General features: G+C 46.7%; 1 protein-coding gene across 1 annotated transcript in view; it reads left to right on the top strand.

The window, feature by feature from the left end:
- LOC119440299 (muscleblind-like protein 1) overlaps window positions 1-19,257 on the top strand; it is a gene marked incomplete at its 5' end in the record, with an annotated part of 41,097 nt that overhangs the window by 8,404 nt on the left and 13,436 nt on the right. Inside the window, 1 exon segment of the mRNA XM_037705223.2 lies at window positions 13,968-14,261. Coding sequence (XP_037561151.2) covers window positions 13,968-14,261 — 294 coding nt within the window.

Genomic DNA, 19,257 nt, shown 5'->3' on the forward strand with positions numbered 1-19,257 from the left:
CGATCGAAAACAGACCAAGGAGTCTCGCTCGCCATATAGATCGCGAGCGAAAGCCAACAGAGCGTTCCAAAATGACGACAGACGACCGATTAAACGTCGAAGCCTTTCAATTTCTGATGCATTCCAGACTCGCCCTGTGTTCACCCCGCGTACCTATCGCTGGCGCTGTGTGTGACATTGTGAGTACATTGAATTCCCCAACTGTACTTAAAGAAACTGAGTGTATGTGTGCCAAACCAGCATGTAATGACATGTGGGTGTCTGTACGAAGTGAATGGGCGGTGGAGGAGCAGCTTTGCCCAAGCTTCTCGAAGTGGCGAAAAAATTGCAACACAGCGTAAACGGCTGACGCTCCACTTCTCCCGCCCGATACTGCGGAGAATCCTCTACTTTTATCTTTTGCAGCCGGTCTGATATTCCATAAAACACTGCGTGAGGCCTCGGTCCTACGAACGGTCACTAAACAATGTTTAAGCAGAGTGGTCGATGCCGTTTTGACATGCAGGGCCCGTATTTTGTAACATTGTTTCATTTTTTTAGAGGGCGCCCGTTCCTGCGGCGAGCGTCGGCGTCCCTCGTAACCGAGCGAACGAGCACAGCGAAGGATGAAAGAGCCAACGGGGAGCGCAGCGGGGCATAAAAGACGATAGCGAAAGGAGCGCGAGGAGGAATGCGGACTGCGGAGGATGAGGGTATGGCGAAAGCGTGATAAGGAAAGCGTAGTGCCGCGCAAGACGGGCTCTTCGGTGACGATGACTACGAGATGGCGCCAGAGTAGCGCGCGTTGTCTATGCACCGATGACGACACCGAAACCATATATAGAAACAAAGCGCTGCATGAGCGGACGCGTGCCTGCGGCGGCTGCTGTGAATCGCGCCCACGCGTCACCAACGTGCCGCCTCTCGCGATTTCCCGATTAGCGAGGCAGTCGCGCCACACCTCTCTCTGTTTGCAACGTGCCGCAGGAGACAGATTGCACGCGCCAGCCACTATATCGCGAAATAAAAACACTTATAGAGCTGCGCTCAAATTTCGCATTATGGAGTATCGTAATCGTCGGCGATTTTTTTTTTTTTGTGAAGTCGGACATCGTGCTTAGTTGCCGATCTCAGTGATGACAGCAGCGCGGGGTAATGTAGCAATCATATTCAATTTTTGTCTTGCCGCACTTCGTCAAAGGCCTACGTACGTTATCACCATGACCGGGTGGTCGCGTGCGGTGGACCTAGCAAATCTAGCCAATGAATCGTTACGTCATACTGGTCCAGGTGTTGCTCAAACACGGAGAAATGCAGCTCTCTGCTATGCCGACCACGTACGTGGATGAGCGCCGAATGCAGCGTGCCGAATGCGCGCTGCGAGTAAGCGACTTTACTGCAGGGGGGTGCCTTCTTCCCTTGTTCACGGCCTCCTTCCCATACATAGATGGCGTGTTTCGCCTTTCTGACGTTTGGTTCTACAGCGTGCGTTCTCATTTTCTCGCACCAGAATGGCTCATCGTGCGACTCTGTGCCACACACAACTGGTGTTTTTATTTTCACGGATGCGTCCTTTGCGCAGTGACACCTTTCGCAGCGATTTCATCTCAGGCACGCGGTGGTCCTGAGCTGTGTAAGCCTGGCCCGCAGCAAAAGCTGAGCATTATCTTTGGCGAGGGAAAAGGGTCGTCGGATAAGGCAAAGTGGTACCTTGCTCACGCGCTCACTAAATGAGAAATGGTTGTCCGTATTATATATATATATATATATATATATATATATATATATATATATATATATATATATATAATAATTTGCTTCACCGTGTTCGCGTTATTTGGGGCATTCCTTATAGTTGGATAACGCACAGGTGAGCACATTCATACCGAAGATGTATCAGCGTGTGTCCTTGACGTCACAGAGCAACACTCGTCATAGCGTGCCCGCCTCGGAAACAGAGCAAACACTGGCCCGGTGTCAGCAGCGGTGCACTGCGTGCGCGGACTGCTCGTGCGGAGGCGCTGCAGGTTGGCGGCGCGCGCGACTGGCTGCCATAGCGACGGGGATCGATGCCGAGCCGCGCTTTGGCGGAACGCAATTTTCGTTGCAAAAACAACGACACACGGCGAAAAATCGTCTCAAATAAGCGTCTTCACATCGAACCGGACTGTTTCCCTCTTACCATCAACGACAAATCATTATGGTAACAAATATCAGCTTACGGCTTCCACAGCGGTGAACATCGAGAAGAGAGAGGATAGTGCCGTGACGTGAGAGCGAAACTCTTCAGGAAGCGACGTAACAAGCATTGTATTTTGATATGGCATTGTAAAAGTTGATGACGCTACTTCTGTGAGCGCAGATTAGCGTGGCCTCCGAGATCGCGGTGCGCCGTTTTACCTTGTATTTAATGTTTTTCCTCGTTTTTTGTTATCTCACGGCGGGAAGCGACGCAATCTCGGATTCTTTTTGGCGCACAGCACCCTTGGCTGCTTGTCCTCAAGCGGGCGGAACAGGTCGTCTACGAGCTGAACTACATCGCAAGCTCATTCCGCGGCCTTTGGGCAGCTTTAGGCGACTAAAATTCGTTCGTGTCAGCTGACCGAGGTGACGACGTGTGGTACCGAAAACTTCCGGCAGGTGGCAAAAAATGTGCGATGTATATTTAGGCATGGTTTAGGTGTATACGTTGAATGACGTACGTCTGCGAGCGAACCGTTGTCGTTCCTTCATGCATAAACATCTTCGGTGCCGCTACAGCTGTGTGTCACCATGTAGGCGGCCTCGAAAGCCGTCATTGCTCCGCCCGTGTGACTCGTGATATATATATATATATATATATATATATATATATATATATATATATATATATATATATATATATATGAAGTGCCCGGTGTGGCAACGAAGTGGGCGACCCGGAACGCTGCATTTGGTCATGTCACTGCCTCAGTGTCGTAAAGACAGTGACATGACCCAACTGCTGGGCAGCTTAAAGAGGGAGGGATGCCCACGTTCCATTCCAGTCAGTGTCGAGAGGAGGTGTTGTGCCGGCCACCTGCGTTACACCGGCTTGATGGACAGTTCTTATCTAGCTTCAAGAACCACAACCACCGCCACCGCGGAGCGTGATCGCATACCTCTCTCCTGATAGATCTGTGATTAAATAAATAAATAAATAAATAAATAAATAAATAAATAAATAAATAAATTAGTGTTGATAAATCTACGCGTGGCTCCGTTTTCCATTTTACTTACCCGCACTACTTGCTCAGACTCGGGATTCTCAGTCCCGCTGCGTTACAATGTCACAGTTCAATCCACTCTACATTCTATCAAAAAAAAAAAAAGAAACGAAAAAGACCCGTGTTGCTGAATGACTGCAGAGCGCTTGTGTGTGCAAATGCATGTCTTCTCCTGGACGCAAAGGCTATTCCTCGCGAGCGGGAGAGCGACGTCAAAAACGCCCTTGAAACACCTTTGTCGCCATCCAAACAAAACAAAGGAGTTCAAAGGAAGATGGAGATGAAGTGATCAGCAGTGGACAAACAGGGGAACGACGTTCCTCATTGCGTGGCGGCAAGAGCAGGCGTTTGTAGAAAAGCACGAGCCACATGTCGATTGCCTTGACGAACAAAAGGATTAATTTCTTACCGCTTGGGCCGCGCTTGTCGGCTTCTCCTGGCACATCCCGGCGTACAGTCGCGCCGTTATCACGTTCGTATATCACTGTTGCTAGCAAAAGGCTATACATAAGCAAGTTCATCCATGAAGATCGACAATTTTCTATGTAAGACGGTCGACAGTGTTTTCCGCGTAACAGCTGTAGTATTGGGCCATCAAGGGGGGCCCTTTATAGGCAACTGTGCAGCATGTCATGACATGCCTGCCGCGTGCATCGAAAACGGTGTCGTCCGCCGCGGCGCCACCAGCTGGGGACATAAAAAAGAAAGAAAGAAAAGCATACGGAACGGCGTCGCCCGTGGAAGCTGACGCGTCCCAACCCCGTCAGCTAGCGCCGTTCGGCCCAGCCAAGCGGCCGAGAATTCAACTACGGCGCAGACATTCTATCCCATTGCAGCCAGCGTGACACAGCAGGCCGCACCTTTTTCTTTCTTTTTTTAAAATCCAGCGGCCGTGCAGGAACGCATGCGCTGGCCAATAGATAAATGAGCGGTTCAAAAGCACGAATCAAGAGCGCGCCACGCAAACCTTTAAAATAAATGTGTGGAAAAAACGACAAAATGGTGCACATGGCGGTATCGGCGAAGGTTGGATGCAGGGGCATCCACGTCTAATTTTTCCGTCAGAAATTCAACAGTTCATCATACATTTTATACTGCCGTCGTAACTGTGAAATTGCACTACCTGTCCGAAGCGAATATCACTGCCCTTCACGAGGCACTGGCCCAAAAATGCAATGCTTCACAGGTGCGCCAGTAGCAATAAGTATGTCCCCGTTTTGGCTAGTTACAATGAGCTTAGCTTGAAATATATTTGTTCTTGTCAAATATTTCAGGGTTTTCAGCAAATACGCCTTTCAAGGCATGTAAGATGCCGTCGATAGTTTCTGAAAATTTTGCTTGCGCCTGTTTTTGTTAATTTGTCATACCTCAGAGGCACGATTAATGAGTCTGGGAGGGCAGGATCGGCGAGTTGCATTTGTTTTCGCATTTTTTTTTTCATAAAAAACAGTCTTGCTAACTTCCATTGCGATGCTTGTAAAAAAAATATCGCCTTGTCCCAGCGTTCGACAAGATTCGTATCAAACGCTGATGCAACGCTTGTTCGCCAATAGCAATGACACGCTCTTGCCATTTGCACGCTTTACCTGCCATATATGTTACCTGTCCGTTCGTCCACTTTCATTTCCGTTTTGGTTGTTATTTGTGCATTTCAGTTAAACGTAACAATTAACGTGCCGTGTACTTTGTAAAGCACCGCATGCTTAATGCCTAAGGTATGGGTTTTGCTCCCACTTGCGTAAATTTGTGCTTTCGTCTACTTTCATTTGCATTTTCCTTTGTGTTTCTACATTTAAATTAAGCATACATAACTGTCCCTGTGCTTTCTCTTGCTTAATTGTATGCTTTCATTAAATGTAAGACCAGACGTACGACAGTGTCGCCGGTCTTTAGGTATTCACTCCTACACCGGTGTTGCACTGACTCTGGGATCAGCTCGTGCATCCTGGAACGGTGTTCGTGAAAGCTATCGGAGTGTCTGCGCTGTGCATTAGGGGGCAGCGGAAGAGATAAAAGCTAGGTGCTTGCTGTCCCACTTAAACAATTCCGTTCTTGCTTGTCGTTCTGTCGATGGCAATGGATGTATAGTGTTGTATCGTATACGTTGCATAGCGTCGTACATAGTTTCAAGCGTCCACCGGCTTCACAGGTACAAGTCGTTGGGGAGTTGTGCGAAGCCGAGCTATTTTTTTTTTTTTTTTTTGTTAAATGTTTTACCGACGGAGCTCACCGCATGAGATGAGACTGTCCAGCTGCATATGAGCACTAATCAGAATCGCTGGCCGTTCGTTCATTCTGTGGAGCACCTAATGTAAAAAAGAAGAAAAAAAAAAACTGTCAGCCCTTCCACTTGGGTAGAGATGGAAGACCGGTGAAGCTGTACTATGGTGGGAATTGTGTCTATTAAGATGTGACGGTGTAATTGGTTATTGAACTATTAAAGAATGAGAAATATATATGACCTGGTGGTTTTCATTTATTTAGTGACCACAAGGGTCGCTACGGTACACCGTCATAGGGTGTATGGCAAAGGTTGGCACGTTCTTCATAAACACGTCACCAAAACCGCGCGCGTTCAATGCGAACGCGGGCAAAACGCCGCCGCCGTCGGGAACAGTTCTGAACGTTGTTTGTGTGACCGCACACAACCGCTGTCAAAACGCTGGCTACGTGACGAACGGCTAAACGCCGTTGTCGACACTGTTTGGGGAGAGGCGGGCGAGAGCCCAAAGAGAGTCGGCGGCAGAGGCCGGCAGGGCTGCGCGCATGCGCCGCAGTGGGAGAGCGGACAAGCACACGCACAGTCTAGGGTGCCTCGATGCCATCCTCGCCCACCACTCCCCTTCCACTGCCAAGTCGCGTTTGCTCTCCGCCGTGCGTTCGCTCTATGTGAAGCTCGCGTCCCTCGCACTCGCGCGCTTTCTCTCGCACATACAGCATACGGCTAATGAGAGTTTATTTCTATTGCCGGACGCGACGATGGTACGAAAAGGTGAGCCCTTAACAGCTACGCTGTAAAAAAAAAAAAAAAAAAAAAAAAAAAAAAAAAAAAACACCGCATATCCACGGGGTGCATGATGATGAGTGGGCGAAGCTCCGGAGGGAATCATCGGTAAACCGTGAATCTTCCGTGTAATTCGCCCAGTCTCGCCGCACTAAATCGAACGATTGACTTCCACCAATGACACGCGCCATATGTGACGTCATTCCTATTTTATAACAGCGCCCTTCATTATAATTGCACCATCTCCCGCTTAAGGGGACGCTAGCACAAACGCGTTAGAAACGTGCAGTACTCTAAGGGGAAGAGGCCACAGCGTCTTACGCAGCCGTTTACACATGCCGGAACGTGCACCGCGTTTGCCGACGTTAATGAATACGGGGGTAAGGCGGAGAGGCCACAGCGTCTTACACCAGCTTCTTGCACGGGCCGTAACGCGCTAGCACAAACGCGTTAGAAACGCGCAGTCTTTCGTTAATGTTGTGTATTTATTGCCATCGTGGTGCGTCTGTCCATGTGCGCTTCGTGGCGTAGTGGTTAGCGCCACGCGTTCAGAAGCGAGGGGTCCCTGGTTCGATTCCGCTACGGCCACAACTGTCGGAATTTTTTTTTTCTCATAAAGTAGACGTGGCTACCTACTACGACGACTACTACTACTACAGAGGAGAGACAGACCCACACCCTAAGGAGCTTCGCCCCTAAAGGTTACACCATCTTCCCGTAGGGGAACCCTGAGTAGTATGCGAAGCAGCCATGGGGTCGACTCAAGGTAGTTTTATCAGCTGTATAAACTTGGACATGCAGCAGCACCAGCAACGCTCAGAGCTGTTGTCGACGCCGTCGGCGTTTTGCCCGCGTTCGCACCGAACGCGCGCGGCGTTGGTGACTGTTGCCGGTGCCTCTGGGGCGCCTACCGTCGCGCCTCTAACCTAAGCTGCTTCGCATTATCGCGCACGGAGTCGCAGGTGTTGACATTCGTTGTGCAATCCGGAGAGGAGAGAAATGCCGAGAGGAGAGGAGATCAGACAAGGAGAGGAAGGGGAGGAGGATGCGCAGTGCGGGTGTGGACGCCGCACGACGGATTCAGGAAGGGACATAGCCCCGAACCTAAGTGCGTCGCATCTAAAAGAATGCAGCTGTGCTAGCCACTATAGCTGTGTAGAACAAACATGACAGTGGTGACGTGCTCAGGCAACAAAACAGCTGATAGCCGCTCGTGTCTGTGCTCCCCTTCGAGATGGCACGCTTTTTAGCGGCGTCATTTGGCTGATGTGGCTATCTTAAAAGCTTGTGCTTATTTCTTTTGCCAGGTATATATTTCCATTGAAAGCATTTCTAAACTTTGGCTTTTCCTGCTGTATAAACACATTGTCATTTTATGTAATTGTTAACTAGCCTTTGACAAAGTTGAACATGTACAGTCGGAACGATTAGGAGTTTGCTGGTTGCGTTCCTTGAACTGTACTTAGAGGTTAACTTGGGTAAAGGAGGTGACTGTAGTTCTGAAAATGCGCTATTTGCTGAATATAATGCCAGAAAAAGATATGTTGACTATTTACATCACAGATCTCCCAAATTTGGTTGCGCTACGTCGCATTGATCGAACCAAGCAAATTGCGCTACCGAGATGAAAACCTATATAAATTGATAGATTCGGACGCGTTTATGACGTGTTAGCACGAGCGACGGCACAGCTTGGTAAGAAAGGTCCACAATATATATTTTTTTATTTTTGTGTAATTGTAACGCTGTGGGTGCTACTCACGGGCGAATCGAGTTAGCGTTTGTAGTGTTACTTCCTCGGAGGTAGATGAAATTCGCACGCGTTACACGACTAGAACAGGCGATTGACCTGTCTAAAGCAAAGACTAGCCGAAACACATAGCGCACAAACGCTACCAGTTGATATTGCAACGGGTGTGATCTCTTTGCCGTGTCTTGGTGTAACACGTCAGCCATGATACCGTAGAACGAGGCATTCACGCGCGAAACTGGACAAAATAGTATACGAAAATGAACCGCGTACTCCAACGCAGTGTACAAGTAACGCAGTATCGTACGTTGGACGGAGGTGGTGCTGACGGAGGTGGTGCGTTGGACAACTTGGTGCTGAGCTCCAAGTTGTGTAAGACGCGCGAAGTATTGCCCCGTTTTGAAGAATGTTCTGGAAGTAAAGCGAATTCGGTAACATACGGTCGAAGTTGTCCCTCATGAAAGAACGCTTAATAATGTATATGTTTATTGTTTACTAGTTTACATGCGAAGAACAAAGATAAATTTATCTCCAGTGCCATTTTTAACGCGATAGAGTTGTCGCAGAAAATCCGGCGTCGGCATTGGCGCCCGCGAAAACCGGCCAACCACGTTTAGGTATGCCGCACCATTCTATCATTAACGTTGCTTATACCTTGTCTTGCATTCATGGCAAAGCTATTCCTCGGAATTTTGAGAATGACAATCCACAAACAAATGTCATGAAACAAAACACCCAAGCGCATGCCTTTTATGTTAAATCTTCTCAGACTGAAATATTAAAGTGTGAAACAAATACGGAAACCTGAAAATGATGTAATTTCTTTGGCGCGGTTGTGCACTGTCTCTGGAATCGGCCCACGCAAGAGGCCGCGGCCGCGTTTCCACCAGAAAGCTTGCCTACGTTACAGTGCCTGGATTCCTGGAATATACTTGTAAGTATATTCTAGGCACTGTACCTACGTGCATAGCGTTCGCCGCCAGTGTTTACCAGTAGCCATTACGGTTGCATAAGCTGCAGTCGTCGGGAACCATGTGTAGCAGTCAGTGATCTTTGAATGCTATCGCGTTCCACTCTTAAAGCGAAGCTTAAGCGTCCTACCCATTTTCTCGTGTTATGGTATACGCAGATGCAACAAAATTCACGCGCCGATTATATTTATCACCGTAATCTGGATTTAGTGACTTCCTTTAGCGTTAAAACTGTGGGTTTCAAACGATCTTGAAAGCTCGACTAGCGGGTTTTTCGATTTTATTTGCCAACGTGAGGTTCTTGTCGAAGCCATAATGAACAAGGAGCGGTCAAGGGCGCGTCTTTTATACCCGAGCGTGTCCTTATGGATCACGCCACCACAAAAGCCCCCTCACACGCGAGTCGGCATGACGTCAGACTCGCCCTCGCGTTGCGCCTTCGACCCGCGCTCCTACGCCGTCCCGTTTCCGACGTCCTTCCTCAGTCTGCTTAAACCTCTACCAAACGCTTCCTGACTAACGAAATTTTGAAACCACTGTGAACATATAAGGGGACTGAGCGTTTCAAGGCGCATTTCCATTTTCTTGCAGCGATCGTTTACAAATTTTGGAAGCTCCTACCACCTACTAGTTGGAGAGACATTTATACTTGGAAAAAAAAATTACACATATATATATATATAAATGGCTTTCCGGCGAGCTCGTGCCTAATTAGGTTAGGTAGAGCAGTAAGCTATCGTATATCGCTTTACGGTGGGCACGGTTCCCTCTTTGAAGGATTCAGTCGTTTAGAGTAACGACTGAGCTCCTACTAGTTGGTATGTTATACTTTTCTCACACTACAGCAAGGCCATGTCACCCTGATGTCTCGTTTCGTGCTCTTGTAACTGTAAATATTTCATCTCCCTCTCGACCTCGAACTTGCCACGCCGCACACCGCATGGACAAATCACATTGGTAAACGTAAATGAGAGTGCGCGTGGCCACTCATGTGTCCGAGGCGATAGCGGAATCTTGCCTTCAAGGATCGCAGCAGCGTTTGCCGCAGTTTTCTGCCGAGATGACGGTCTAGCTCAAGGTTCCAAAATATTTTGCTCCTTTTGAGGTCCGTCGCCCTGGTGGATTAGGCTAGAGTGGAGAGAAACTTTTCGGTCGTGCTGCCACGCGACAACATCCTCTGCTCTCTACTATATGTAGTGAAGATCAGTGACACTATCAGTTCTTTAGATAGCATTGATTAGGTATTTGTGAATGCGACCTCTTGCTGTTATCTTTAGAGCACGTATAGCAGATAAAAGTAGGCGACGAAAAATCGACCCCCAGCCTGGCACTTTGTTGGCGTCTGCACTCGGTGCGGACCATTCGCGCTCGCGCAGGGCCGTAATCTGACAGCTCGCGGCGTCTGGTCGGCGCTTGTTACGAAAACTCCAGTCATGGCCTTCGAGACTAAGCACGCCCTTCTAGATTTAAATGAAGTCAGGAGTAATAATCGAAAGGCAGGATACGCGGGGGGTTCAAGGAATAATCTTGTCTATCAACTTCACCACCAGGGACCGCCACAGACGAAGACGACTTTTTTAGACTTCTTGTTCGTCGTCTTCTCGAAAGGAAATTTTCCGCGCGCACCTTCGAATGTTCACTTCAACTGATACCGCGCGAGAGTTAGCTGCGCATAATATTGCGCCGGCTATCGCGTCGGACCAACTTGGGTCACTTCCCAAGTTGGACCCAAGTTGATCCAATGGTTAATTCCGAACCCGGTTCCCTCAGCACAGCAGCTGGATCCCATTAGACCATGGTCTACCCAGTGACTAAAGTTGTCGTGGGCCGATGAAAAATTTTAGAGACGGACATAGGTGGATACCGAAAGTGCGTTAAGTAACCTGAGAATGCTAATGGCATAAAAGAATCAAGCTTGGTGCCATGTACCACAACCTTACCTCGAAATTATTGCACTTTGCCTGTGCCGCTTAATTGGCCATTCCTCCTAGTGGGTATGCGCCATGGCTTGAGACCATCATCATCATCATCAAGAGGTGCATTGTCATCATCAGTAACGCCCGATAGCAGTGCACGAGGAGATATCTGTTCTGGTTCTCCATACTTCTCAGGCAAGTGCCCTTTGCGAAACCAGTTGTAGTTGTAGGATCTGCTGTAACGCGAAACGCGAAAACCGCTAATTGCGCGGACGCCGTAGCGTATGAACTGAAGCAAACGTTTGGCACAACAGTAGTTTTTGTTCAAGCTGTCCAAGCGTGAAGAAGGTGTAGACGTAGGCCACACACGCAGCAGCCACGCCGCGGCTTTCCGATGCCTCGTTCTGCCAACTTCTGATACTCATAGCGCCGCACAGGTCCTGTAAGAGAGGGGATACATTTTTTTTTTTGTAATTGTTGGGCACGTGCTGGATATGTTTACTGACCACGTATTTGCCCACCTCAGTCAACCTGCTCTCAGAACAGCCGGCGACTGAAGCGGCGCCGCACAGATCAGGCATCGTTATAGTTCTTGTGTTCTGAGGTCTTACGCCAAAAAGCACGCGCCCGTTCGCATTTGGATCAAAGGAGCAAAAAAAGTCCACTTGACTGGCCCGTGGGCTCGCCGCGGGCCTCCGCGTGCTGGATGTGTCTGATGTTCTATGCGAACACAACCCCCTACGCTCCGGCCCTTGCGGCACGGCTTCCAACCACAGCGTAGAGTTAGTAGTTGGTTATATTAAGTCTTTGTACAGCTTGTAGCCCAACCTACGGTTCTCAGCGGTTCCAACTTTGATTGCCCCGCTGCCCCACGGTTACCCTGAAGATCCTGCGCCGCCTGCTTTATTTATTATAATCTGAGGTGCTATCCTGGGGCTTCGCATGCTATGCGCTTTGCGTTGTAAGCACAGGGCAAATTCCAAATGGCCCGATACCAATGCACGATCAACGGCTCCTAGGCGTTGGCACAGATACACGCCGGCGGTGTGCGTCGCGTCTCTCCCGAGCGGCGGCGCTACAGTCGCTGGACTGGCCATACGGCTCGTGCCGCCTTGGTAAAATCAGTTTCCTACAATGGTGAAATAGTTTTGTTGCGCGGGGAACGGTCTTCCAAGGATGCTCATACCGGTTTCGAATTGGCGCTTTTGAAAAAATTGACTGAACGCTCGCGCCTTTGCCCCTTGGTTGCTTAGCGCATGTGGAAAGACAATCGCCAAAATGGCGGCTCGATTGACGGCGATTCCTAGCGGTTCCGCGCGAGCGACCAACCCCGCGAACGTGACAAGCTGCGTTGTGTTGCAGTTGCCGTGGCGACAGCCGGCCCTTGGTCTGCTGCGGCGAGCTAGCTTTTGTCGCAGTCCCCAACGTTCGCGAACGTGATGTGGCTTAACATTTGTCGCGCCACATAGTATAGGACCATTCCTGGATTGCAGCCCCCCCCCCGCCTTTTTTTTTTTTTTAGGCTGCACTACATAAAAAATATGCATATTAAGCACATCAGTCACATCATGTTTTGCAGCCTCCTCCACTGACACATATACCACATGCTTCTTACACATGATAGGGCGACACTTAGCAAGTATGAAAGTTGGGAAACAAAGATAATATGGTTTAATTTGATGCTAAATTCATTATGGGAAACAGAACGAAAAATGAGACAAGAAAGAAGGACTAGGCAGGCACTGTTGTAATAATAAAACTAGACAGATGCTTTTTAACAGCACCTGTCTAGTCTCTCTTGTAATTATTTTTTCATGCTGTTTACTGTAATGAAGCCGTACCAACAAGCTCAAGTCCAGACCCTTTTAAAGTGATATTAAAGTTCTCAAATGCTCTTTTGCATTATGACCCGGAACAAGAATTGCAGATGTCGATATGATTGTTTCTTATTAAAAATAGTGCAGTATGTGTTTTTGCTGGTTGTGCTTGCATGTGGAAGCCGCAGTGATCAACAGAAATGGAGCGGGCTTATGTATCATGAAGGGTCTACCTTCTGGGTACCAAAACTGGAACTTATTCTTTGGAAGAAGTATCATGGTAAATTACTTAAAATGCTCAGGTGCTTGCTGGTATTTCTTTCTAGACTTTAGCAAGTTTAGACCTTTATTGAACACACACAAGATGACAACATTCTCATGCTTGCTGCAATTTTTATGAGTTGCTGTGTTATTTATGAAGCCACAACACCGTAATGTTAATACATTCAGTGCTAGTTCACAGCCCTCGCCTCATTCCCAGAACTGAGTGATATAGTGTTCGACTTGGGAGCTTGTGTCTTTGATAGATGAGAAGGTGCAGACATAGTTGCATAGGTATTCACAGCTCAATTCCTCATAAGCACACGGCTATGTTCATGCGAAGAAAGCACTGTATTCAGACTGGCTCATGCACTTCAACCATTTTAGTGATATGGCTTCAGTTGAAATTGGAGCACTGACATTTGTGTTGCATGCAGATATGTTTTAGAAGAAGAAACGGGATGGTGCCCGTGCCTCATAGCTGGTTAATATTACTTTTGAAGTAACATGCAGCACCAAAAACTGCATTCTGTGCACATCTAGCAACACCACATTTTGTAATTCTCATGCTTCTAAATTTTGCTAGGGTCACATTTTCTCATGGTCCTCAGGGGGTATAACTTTTATATAAATAAAACGGCACATGGTGTGGCTTACTATTTGCGTTCAGTCAGCATTTTTCTTCTTTTATAGACACTTATATCTGCAGCCCTTACTATTGTCAGTGATCATTTACGTTTACTGGTTTTTGTTATCAAGCAATTTAAGTCACTAATAGTGTTATGTGACAGCTATCACATAACAAAAATGTCTTAAAACATGTGTCACATTGAACAACAGCAGTGAAACTGGGATGTCGTGGGAAGGGAATTGAGTGCAGCAGGAGTGCCACAAAGCATGGAGCAAAGCATTTTTAAAACCTCGCAGTGCAGGAAGTGTTTCAGGGACTTCTTGCGTATGCGACATCCCTGTGTGTGCCACGTGGCAGCAAATTGTGGTAGACACCGTTCGACTTTTCCTGCAGGGTCGCTGTAATCGAGAGAAGCCCCCGTGCAAGTATTTCCACCCGCCACAGCATCTGAAAGACCAGCTGTTGATCAATGGACGCAACCACCTGGCATTGAAGAACGCACTGCTCCAACAGATGCCACTGCAGGCCATGCTTCCCGGACAGCTTCCGACGGCGGCCGTGGTAAGTCCCTACTGGTACCTGGGACACATGCAGAGGCAGCAGCAACTGCAGCAGCAACAGCAGCAGCAACAGCAGCAACAGCAGCAAAGCTACGCGCTCTTCAACGGCTCCCTCGCTTCAGCCAAGGTAACCAGCGCAGTGCGCCCGTTGAGGAAAATGCTCTCTGCCAGGGTGGTCACCACACTGTGACACAGGTGGTCTTTCGTGGCCAGCAGGTCACTTAAGAAAGTAGGAAAGTGATTTCCATATGAGTGCTTTTACTTAAGGACAGCTAATATCAGATTCGGTGGAAAGTACAAACCAAACAAACCCGTTTTTCATAATGTTATGTTCTAACACCTTGCCAGATACACTTGATAAGTGTAAACATCATGGAGTGGATTTATTCATTGCACTTACTATGCTAGCAGGGGTTGATATCGAAACTAGGTAACATTGTGCGATCTGGGCAGATAAAAAGGCAGCCAGTTCCACGAAGTGAAATCTGTCGAAACAGCGGAGCTGTGGTTGTTCTGTTTCTGCGATTGTCACGTATGTTTCTTTTTTTCCTCTGTGGTGATCTTTGTTTTAGACTGAAGGAACGACCACATCTCCACTGTTTCGACAGATTGCGTCCCATCCCCCGCAATGCATTAGGAACGCCGTCGCCTGTGGAAGCCGACGCGACGCGTCCCCTCCACCACAACGCGTTAGGAACACCATCGCCTGTGGAAGCCGATCGCGTCCCATCTACCGCAACGCGCTAGGAACACCGCCCGTGGACGCTGACGCGTCCCATCCCCGCAAGTAGCGCCGTTCCGGCCAGCCAAGCAGCCGCGAATGCACAGCTTCGCGGTGGTCGCCTCGTCCCCCTAGCGCGCCTCTCCTCTGCTGGTCACGTGACCTCTTCGGCTCTGCTCCTGCGTGACGGCGGCCATCATCGCCGGCGCACGCTTGACTAAGAACAGCTCCGCTGTTGAAAGCCTCTTGCTGACATTTGAGTGTATTAGACCTACTGGTGACAGTCACTGTGCAAAGGAGATTTGAATGAATTTTACCTTGCCACTGAGATGAAAAGTCTTCAAACTGCTGTAATTGTTCTCACACATTTACGTCTTGAAATTCTTGATCAAATTATAATAATTCCGGAGGCTTCCTGAACATGAGTCTTTACACAAGGTTATGCATAAAGAACTTGCATCAAGATTAGACCAGCAATAGCTGAATAAATCTCGCATTTGCTGCTGCCAGGATGATATTTTTCAGTTAAATTCAGTTAATTCAATAATTATTACATCCGATATTGAGAGATTTGTAGTCATTCTCAGCCTGCGTGCCAATTAATGAAGTGGTGTTGCATGCTTGGAATAAGGGTGTTGTCATTGTGTTCACTTGAGTTTGTAAGTTCAGTTCTTGATCGATATGAAGAGTACAGCTTCACCCAGACAGGTTATCTTAGATGCCTCACCTGACACCTTGCTCGAACTTTTGAGAGATGCTTGTCAGTAGTGCACATCTGGAGTAGTCTTCATGGAATCCTTGAACTTTCTCGAGAACCTGCCTCTGTTCGCATGTCAGCATTTGCCAGTGGACATCAGTCACTTAATGGTCTTCAGGTGATGAAGTTATGTTTGTCTGTGAAATTACTTTTTTATTACAATTTCTGCTCAGTCACTGAAGTACTTACTATTTGTATCTTTGAGGTGCTTCTTAGAATTATGAACAAGTAATCTTTGGCTGGGTGATCAGTTTTATACAAAATCTTCTGCTAGATAGAAAGCACAGACTGGGACATAGTCATGGAGCAGCAGATATCTTTAGTACTAGTCACCGTGCTATGTCCATCGTAGCTTGATGTGACCAGATAAGCACCCGGTTATTGATTTCATACATCTGCATAGGTCCTGACATTATCTTTTCATTTTTTTATAGTTCTTATCACCATGAGTTATGAGGTTAAAACTGTTTTGTGTGTATGTTAGGAGAAAGGTTTAGCAGCAGAATATCCATATCCAAAAAGTTGTCATCATTACCTTTCTGTTCGAAATGTGTGGAATGTTTAGCACCTTAACAAATGTATGCCATGCTTTCCTGTTTGCTCTATAGGTATGAGCAATAGTGTCTGTTTCATTCCTCATTCCCTTCTCGTGAGACAGCCATCAGGTTCACACTACAACTTTTATGTTGACCTAAGAAATCAGTATTTTAGCGAGCACACTTTGCTTAGAGCTAGGAGAATCTCAGGAATATTTGCATAAGACGCAAGTTTTGCGCAGGCCCATGCTATAATGGAGTTTTAGTATTTCGAATATTTGTTTTCACTTGGGGACCTCAGGGGGCACTTACCATCAAAAATATGATTCCACACTGCAAAAATATTCAAGATGTTGGCAACCTAAGCATCTTCGTGCTACTTCTATGGACCATGGCTTGTGCCTGGCATCACTCAATCTCAGAGATTGCAATCTGCAAGACTATGAAAAGCCCATTGTTTGCAACAATGTCTTCAGCATGGAACAGATTTCTGTAGGGGAGAGGTAGGGTTCACACAGGTGGGGTTGCTGGCTTTCATGTTTGAACCATAACTAAAGAGAGCTCCAGACCTATACAGGCAAGACTGCTGTAATGTGCCTGCAATATGCCCTTAATGCTGCTAAGATCCCATCACTCTCACTGACATAGTGGTACCAGTGACCCATTGTAGTCCTCATGCTGTTTTATGCCCTTGCAGTCTGCATGCTCCCTTGTATTGCTCTTTTGACATAAGTAATTTTTATTGTTGCAAATTTACACTTAACAGATATTATAAAAAATAAGTAAATGTTACTAGAATAGTTGGTGACTGCACACATGTAAGGCACACAGAGTGAATGGGCTCGGAAAGACTACACCAACTTGTGAAACAGCGTGAAAAACAGACAGAAGGAACACTCACCACAAAGTGTTGCATGACAACAAGCAAGGTGGGATATGGTTGCATATGCTTTGCAACTAGTATCAAGGAAACAAAATGTTTTGGTACCTACTCAAGTTTGCTTGGGACTAGTTCTAAAATTTCATCACGAAAAAACATCATGTCTTATGCAAAATATTGCGCAAACTATCTGACAAAAGTGGGAAATTGAAAGCGTGTGGTTGAACTCACTTACAAAAATATTAAAATGTCAAGGAAATGTCAGTTAGACTGAATAATTGTTTCAACCAAGTTATGCAAAAAAAAAAAAAAAAAAATCGGTAAGGAGATTTTTTTTTTTTAAAGAATGCAGCCCACAGAGGAAGTCATATTTGCAGCTTCACAGTAAAAGAATGCTTAATCTGTGACCTTCACTTGCTTAAAAAAGACAGGCTTTTAGCAACCTTGCATGCTATATGATAAGTGTGATCACATGGTGGAAATGGGGTCAAGTCATCCAAGTGGCTAAGCACCAGAGAAGAGCGACAGTGGGGGAACAACCTTTTTTAACTACTCGTCTCCCTTCATTTTTTCATTCTTCCTTTTGTCCTTTCTTCTTTTTCCTGGGGGGGTTGGTTGGTGGGAGGCTTTACCACGAGTAGTGACACCTAATTACAATGTCGTAACTTTGTCGTATACATGCAAACATCACTTTTGTTTGCTAATAATATTGTTCTTCCCTCAGGCCAATGTGAAAAGAATTGTCAGGGGCTAAGCTACTAGGTTAGCATCACTATTTTCCCACAATGCCCCTATTAGCTGCCTCATGCTAAATAGATTCCATTGTTTTTTAACTTGTAACTGATTTCATCTGATCAAAGCAGGGCGGCCATTATTGCTCATTGTTTATTCATTTAAACGTATGGATGTTGTTTTTGTCACATGTACTTGTGTTTTAACATATTGTTATGAGTTGATGCCCAATTAAAATCATTGCACAGTGTGCACTACAACCATCACTCACTCTGGTGGCTTCACAAGTTCTCTGAGCGTGCAATATAATGGGGATCGCTCAACTGCAGTGTGTTTACTGAGGGGAGTTTTTCCACACTAACCGCAGCAATCATGCGCCATTTCTTTAGACAAACAGGGTACAATGGTGCTGCTAGTGATCAACAGTGGAATGCAGATTGATGCAGGCTGCCTCTGCAGTGTCATCTTTTAACTGTGAAGCACACGCACACACACACGCACACACACACGCACACACACACGCACACACACACGCACACACACACACTAGCAGTTGCAAGGGTTTAAACTCCGTCACTTGCACTAGCACTTGATGCTGTCATGCTTGATGCTTAGGGCATAAAAGAGCGATTTGAGTTTCTGAGAAGAGCAGTGTGCATACCACACGATGCCCAGGAGTGATGGAATGACAGAGCTGAAGTTGGTGACCACCTTGCCTTGAGCATTTTTCTCCTTCTGCCCTTTTCATCATTAGTGCAACTGATTACCATTCTGTTACTGGCATGGCTTCCTCCTCTGTGTGTAGGAATTTGTTTTCCTGAAACGAAGTTGCACTTTTCGGTACTAAAGCAAACTTTGCATGTTGCCATTTTGTGCTCTTGCTTGTCTGCAGCATTTTTTTTATTTGAGTGGGTGAGCCCTCTGGAACCACTGCACCTTCTGATGACCAGCTTTCATTGCTAATTGTCTTGACTCTGGTGTGAAGATCAAGATGCACTTTTGCCAGGCACAGTCTTTAGGTAACCCTGGCCTATATGTATAACTGATTCTCAAGTTTGCCGGGGTGTTCACAGCATTGATTTTCACTGATAAATTGAACAACAGCATTTGTTATTATTAAAGCTAAGTGCTATGCTGATGCCAACTGAATGTTGACGTTTATATATAAAAACAGCTCATCAATTTCAGGTTTTGCATTTTTGCAGAAGCGGATAAAACAAAATGTCACATTTTCTTTAGTCAATAATGAATGAGAAGTATAAACTTCCTGGAAGTGCTAAACCTCGGATTCTGTTAGGTTATCGTTACCTCAGAATGCCTAGTGGTAAGCATCATCCTTCGTTTGTTTAATGTCATATTTCTTATTTTTCACATGCAACAAATGAGAGATTGGTTGCTCCTGTGAAACATTTTCTAAACATGCTTTCTCCAATAATGCTTTGCTCATATACTTGTCCGTTTGTCTAATCAGTTCATGCTTCAATGGTTAGATGTCTG

This window comes from Dermacentor silvarum, chromosome 2 (genome assembly GCF_013339745.2).
Source record: "Dermacentor silvarum isolate Dsil-2018 chromosome 2, BIME_Dsil_1.4, whole genome shotgun sequence".
Taxonomy (NCBI): domain Eukaryota; kingdom Metazoa; phylum Arthropoda; class Arachnida; order Ixodida; family Ixodidae; genus Dermacentor; species Dermacentor silvarum.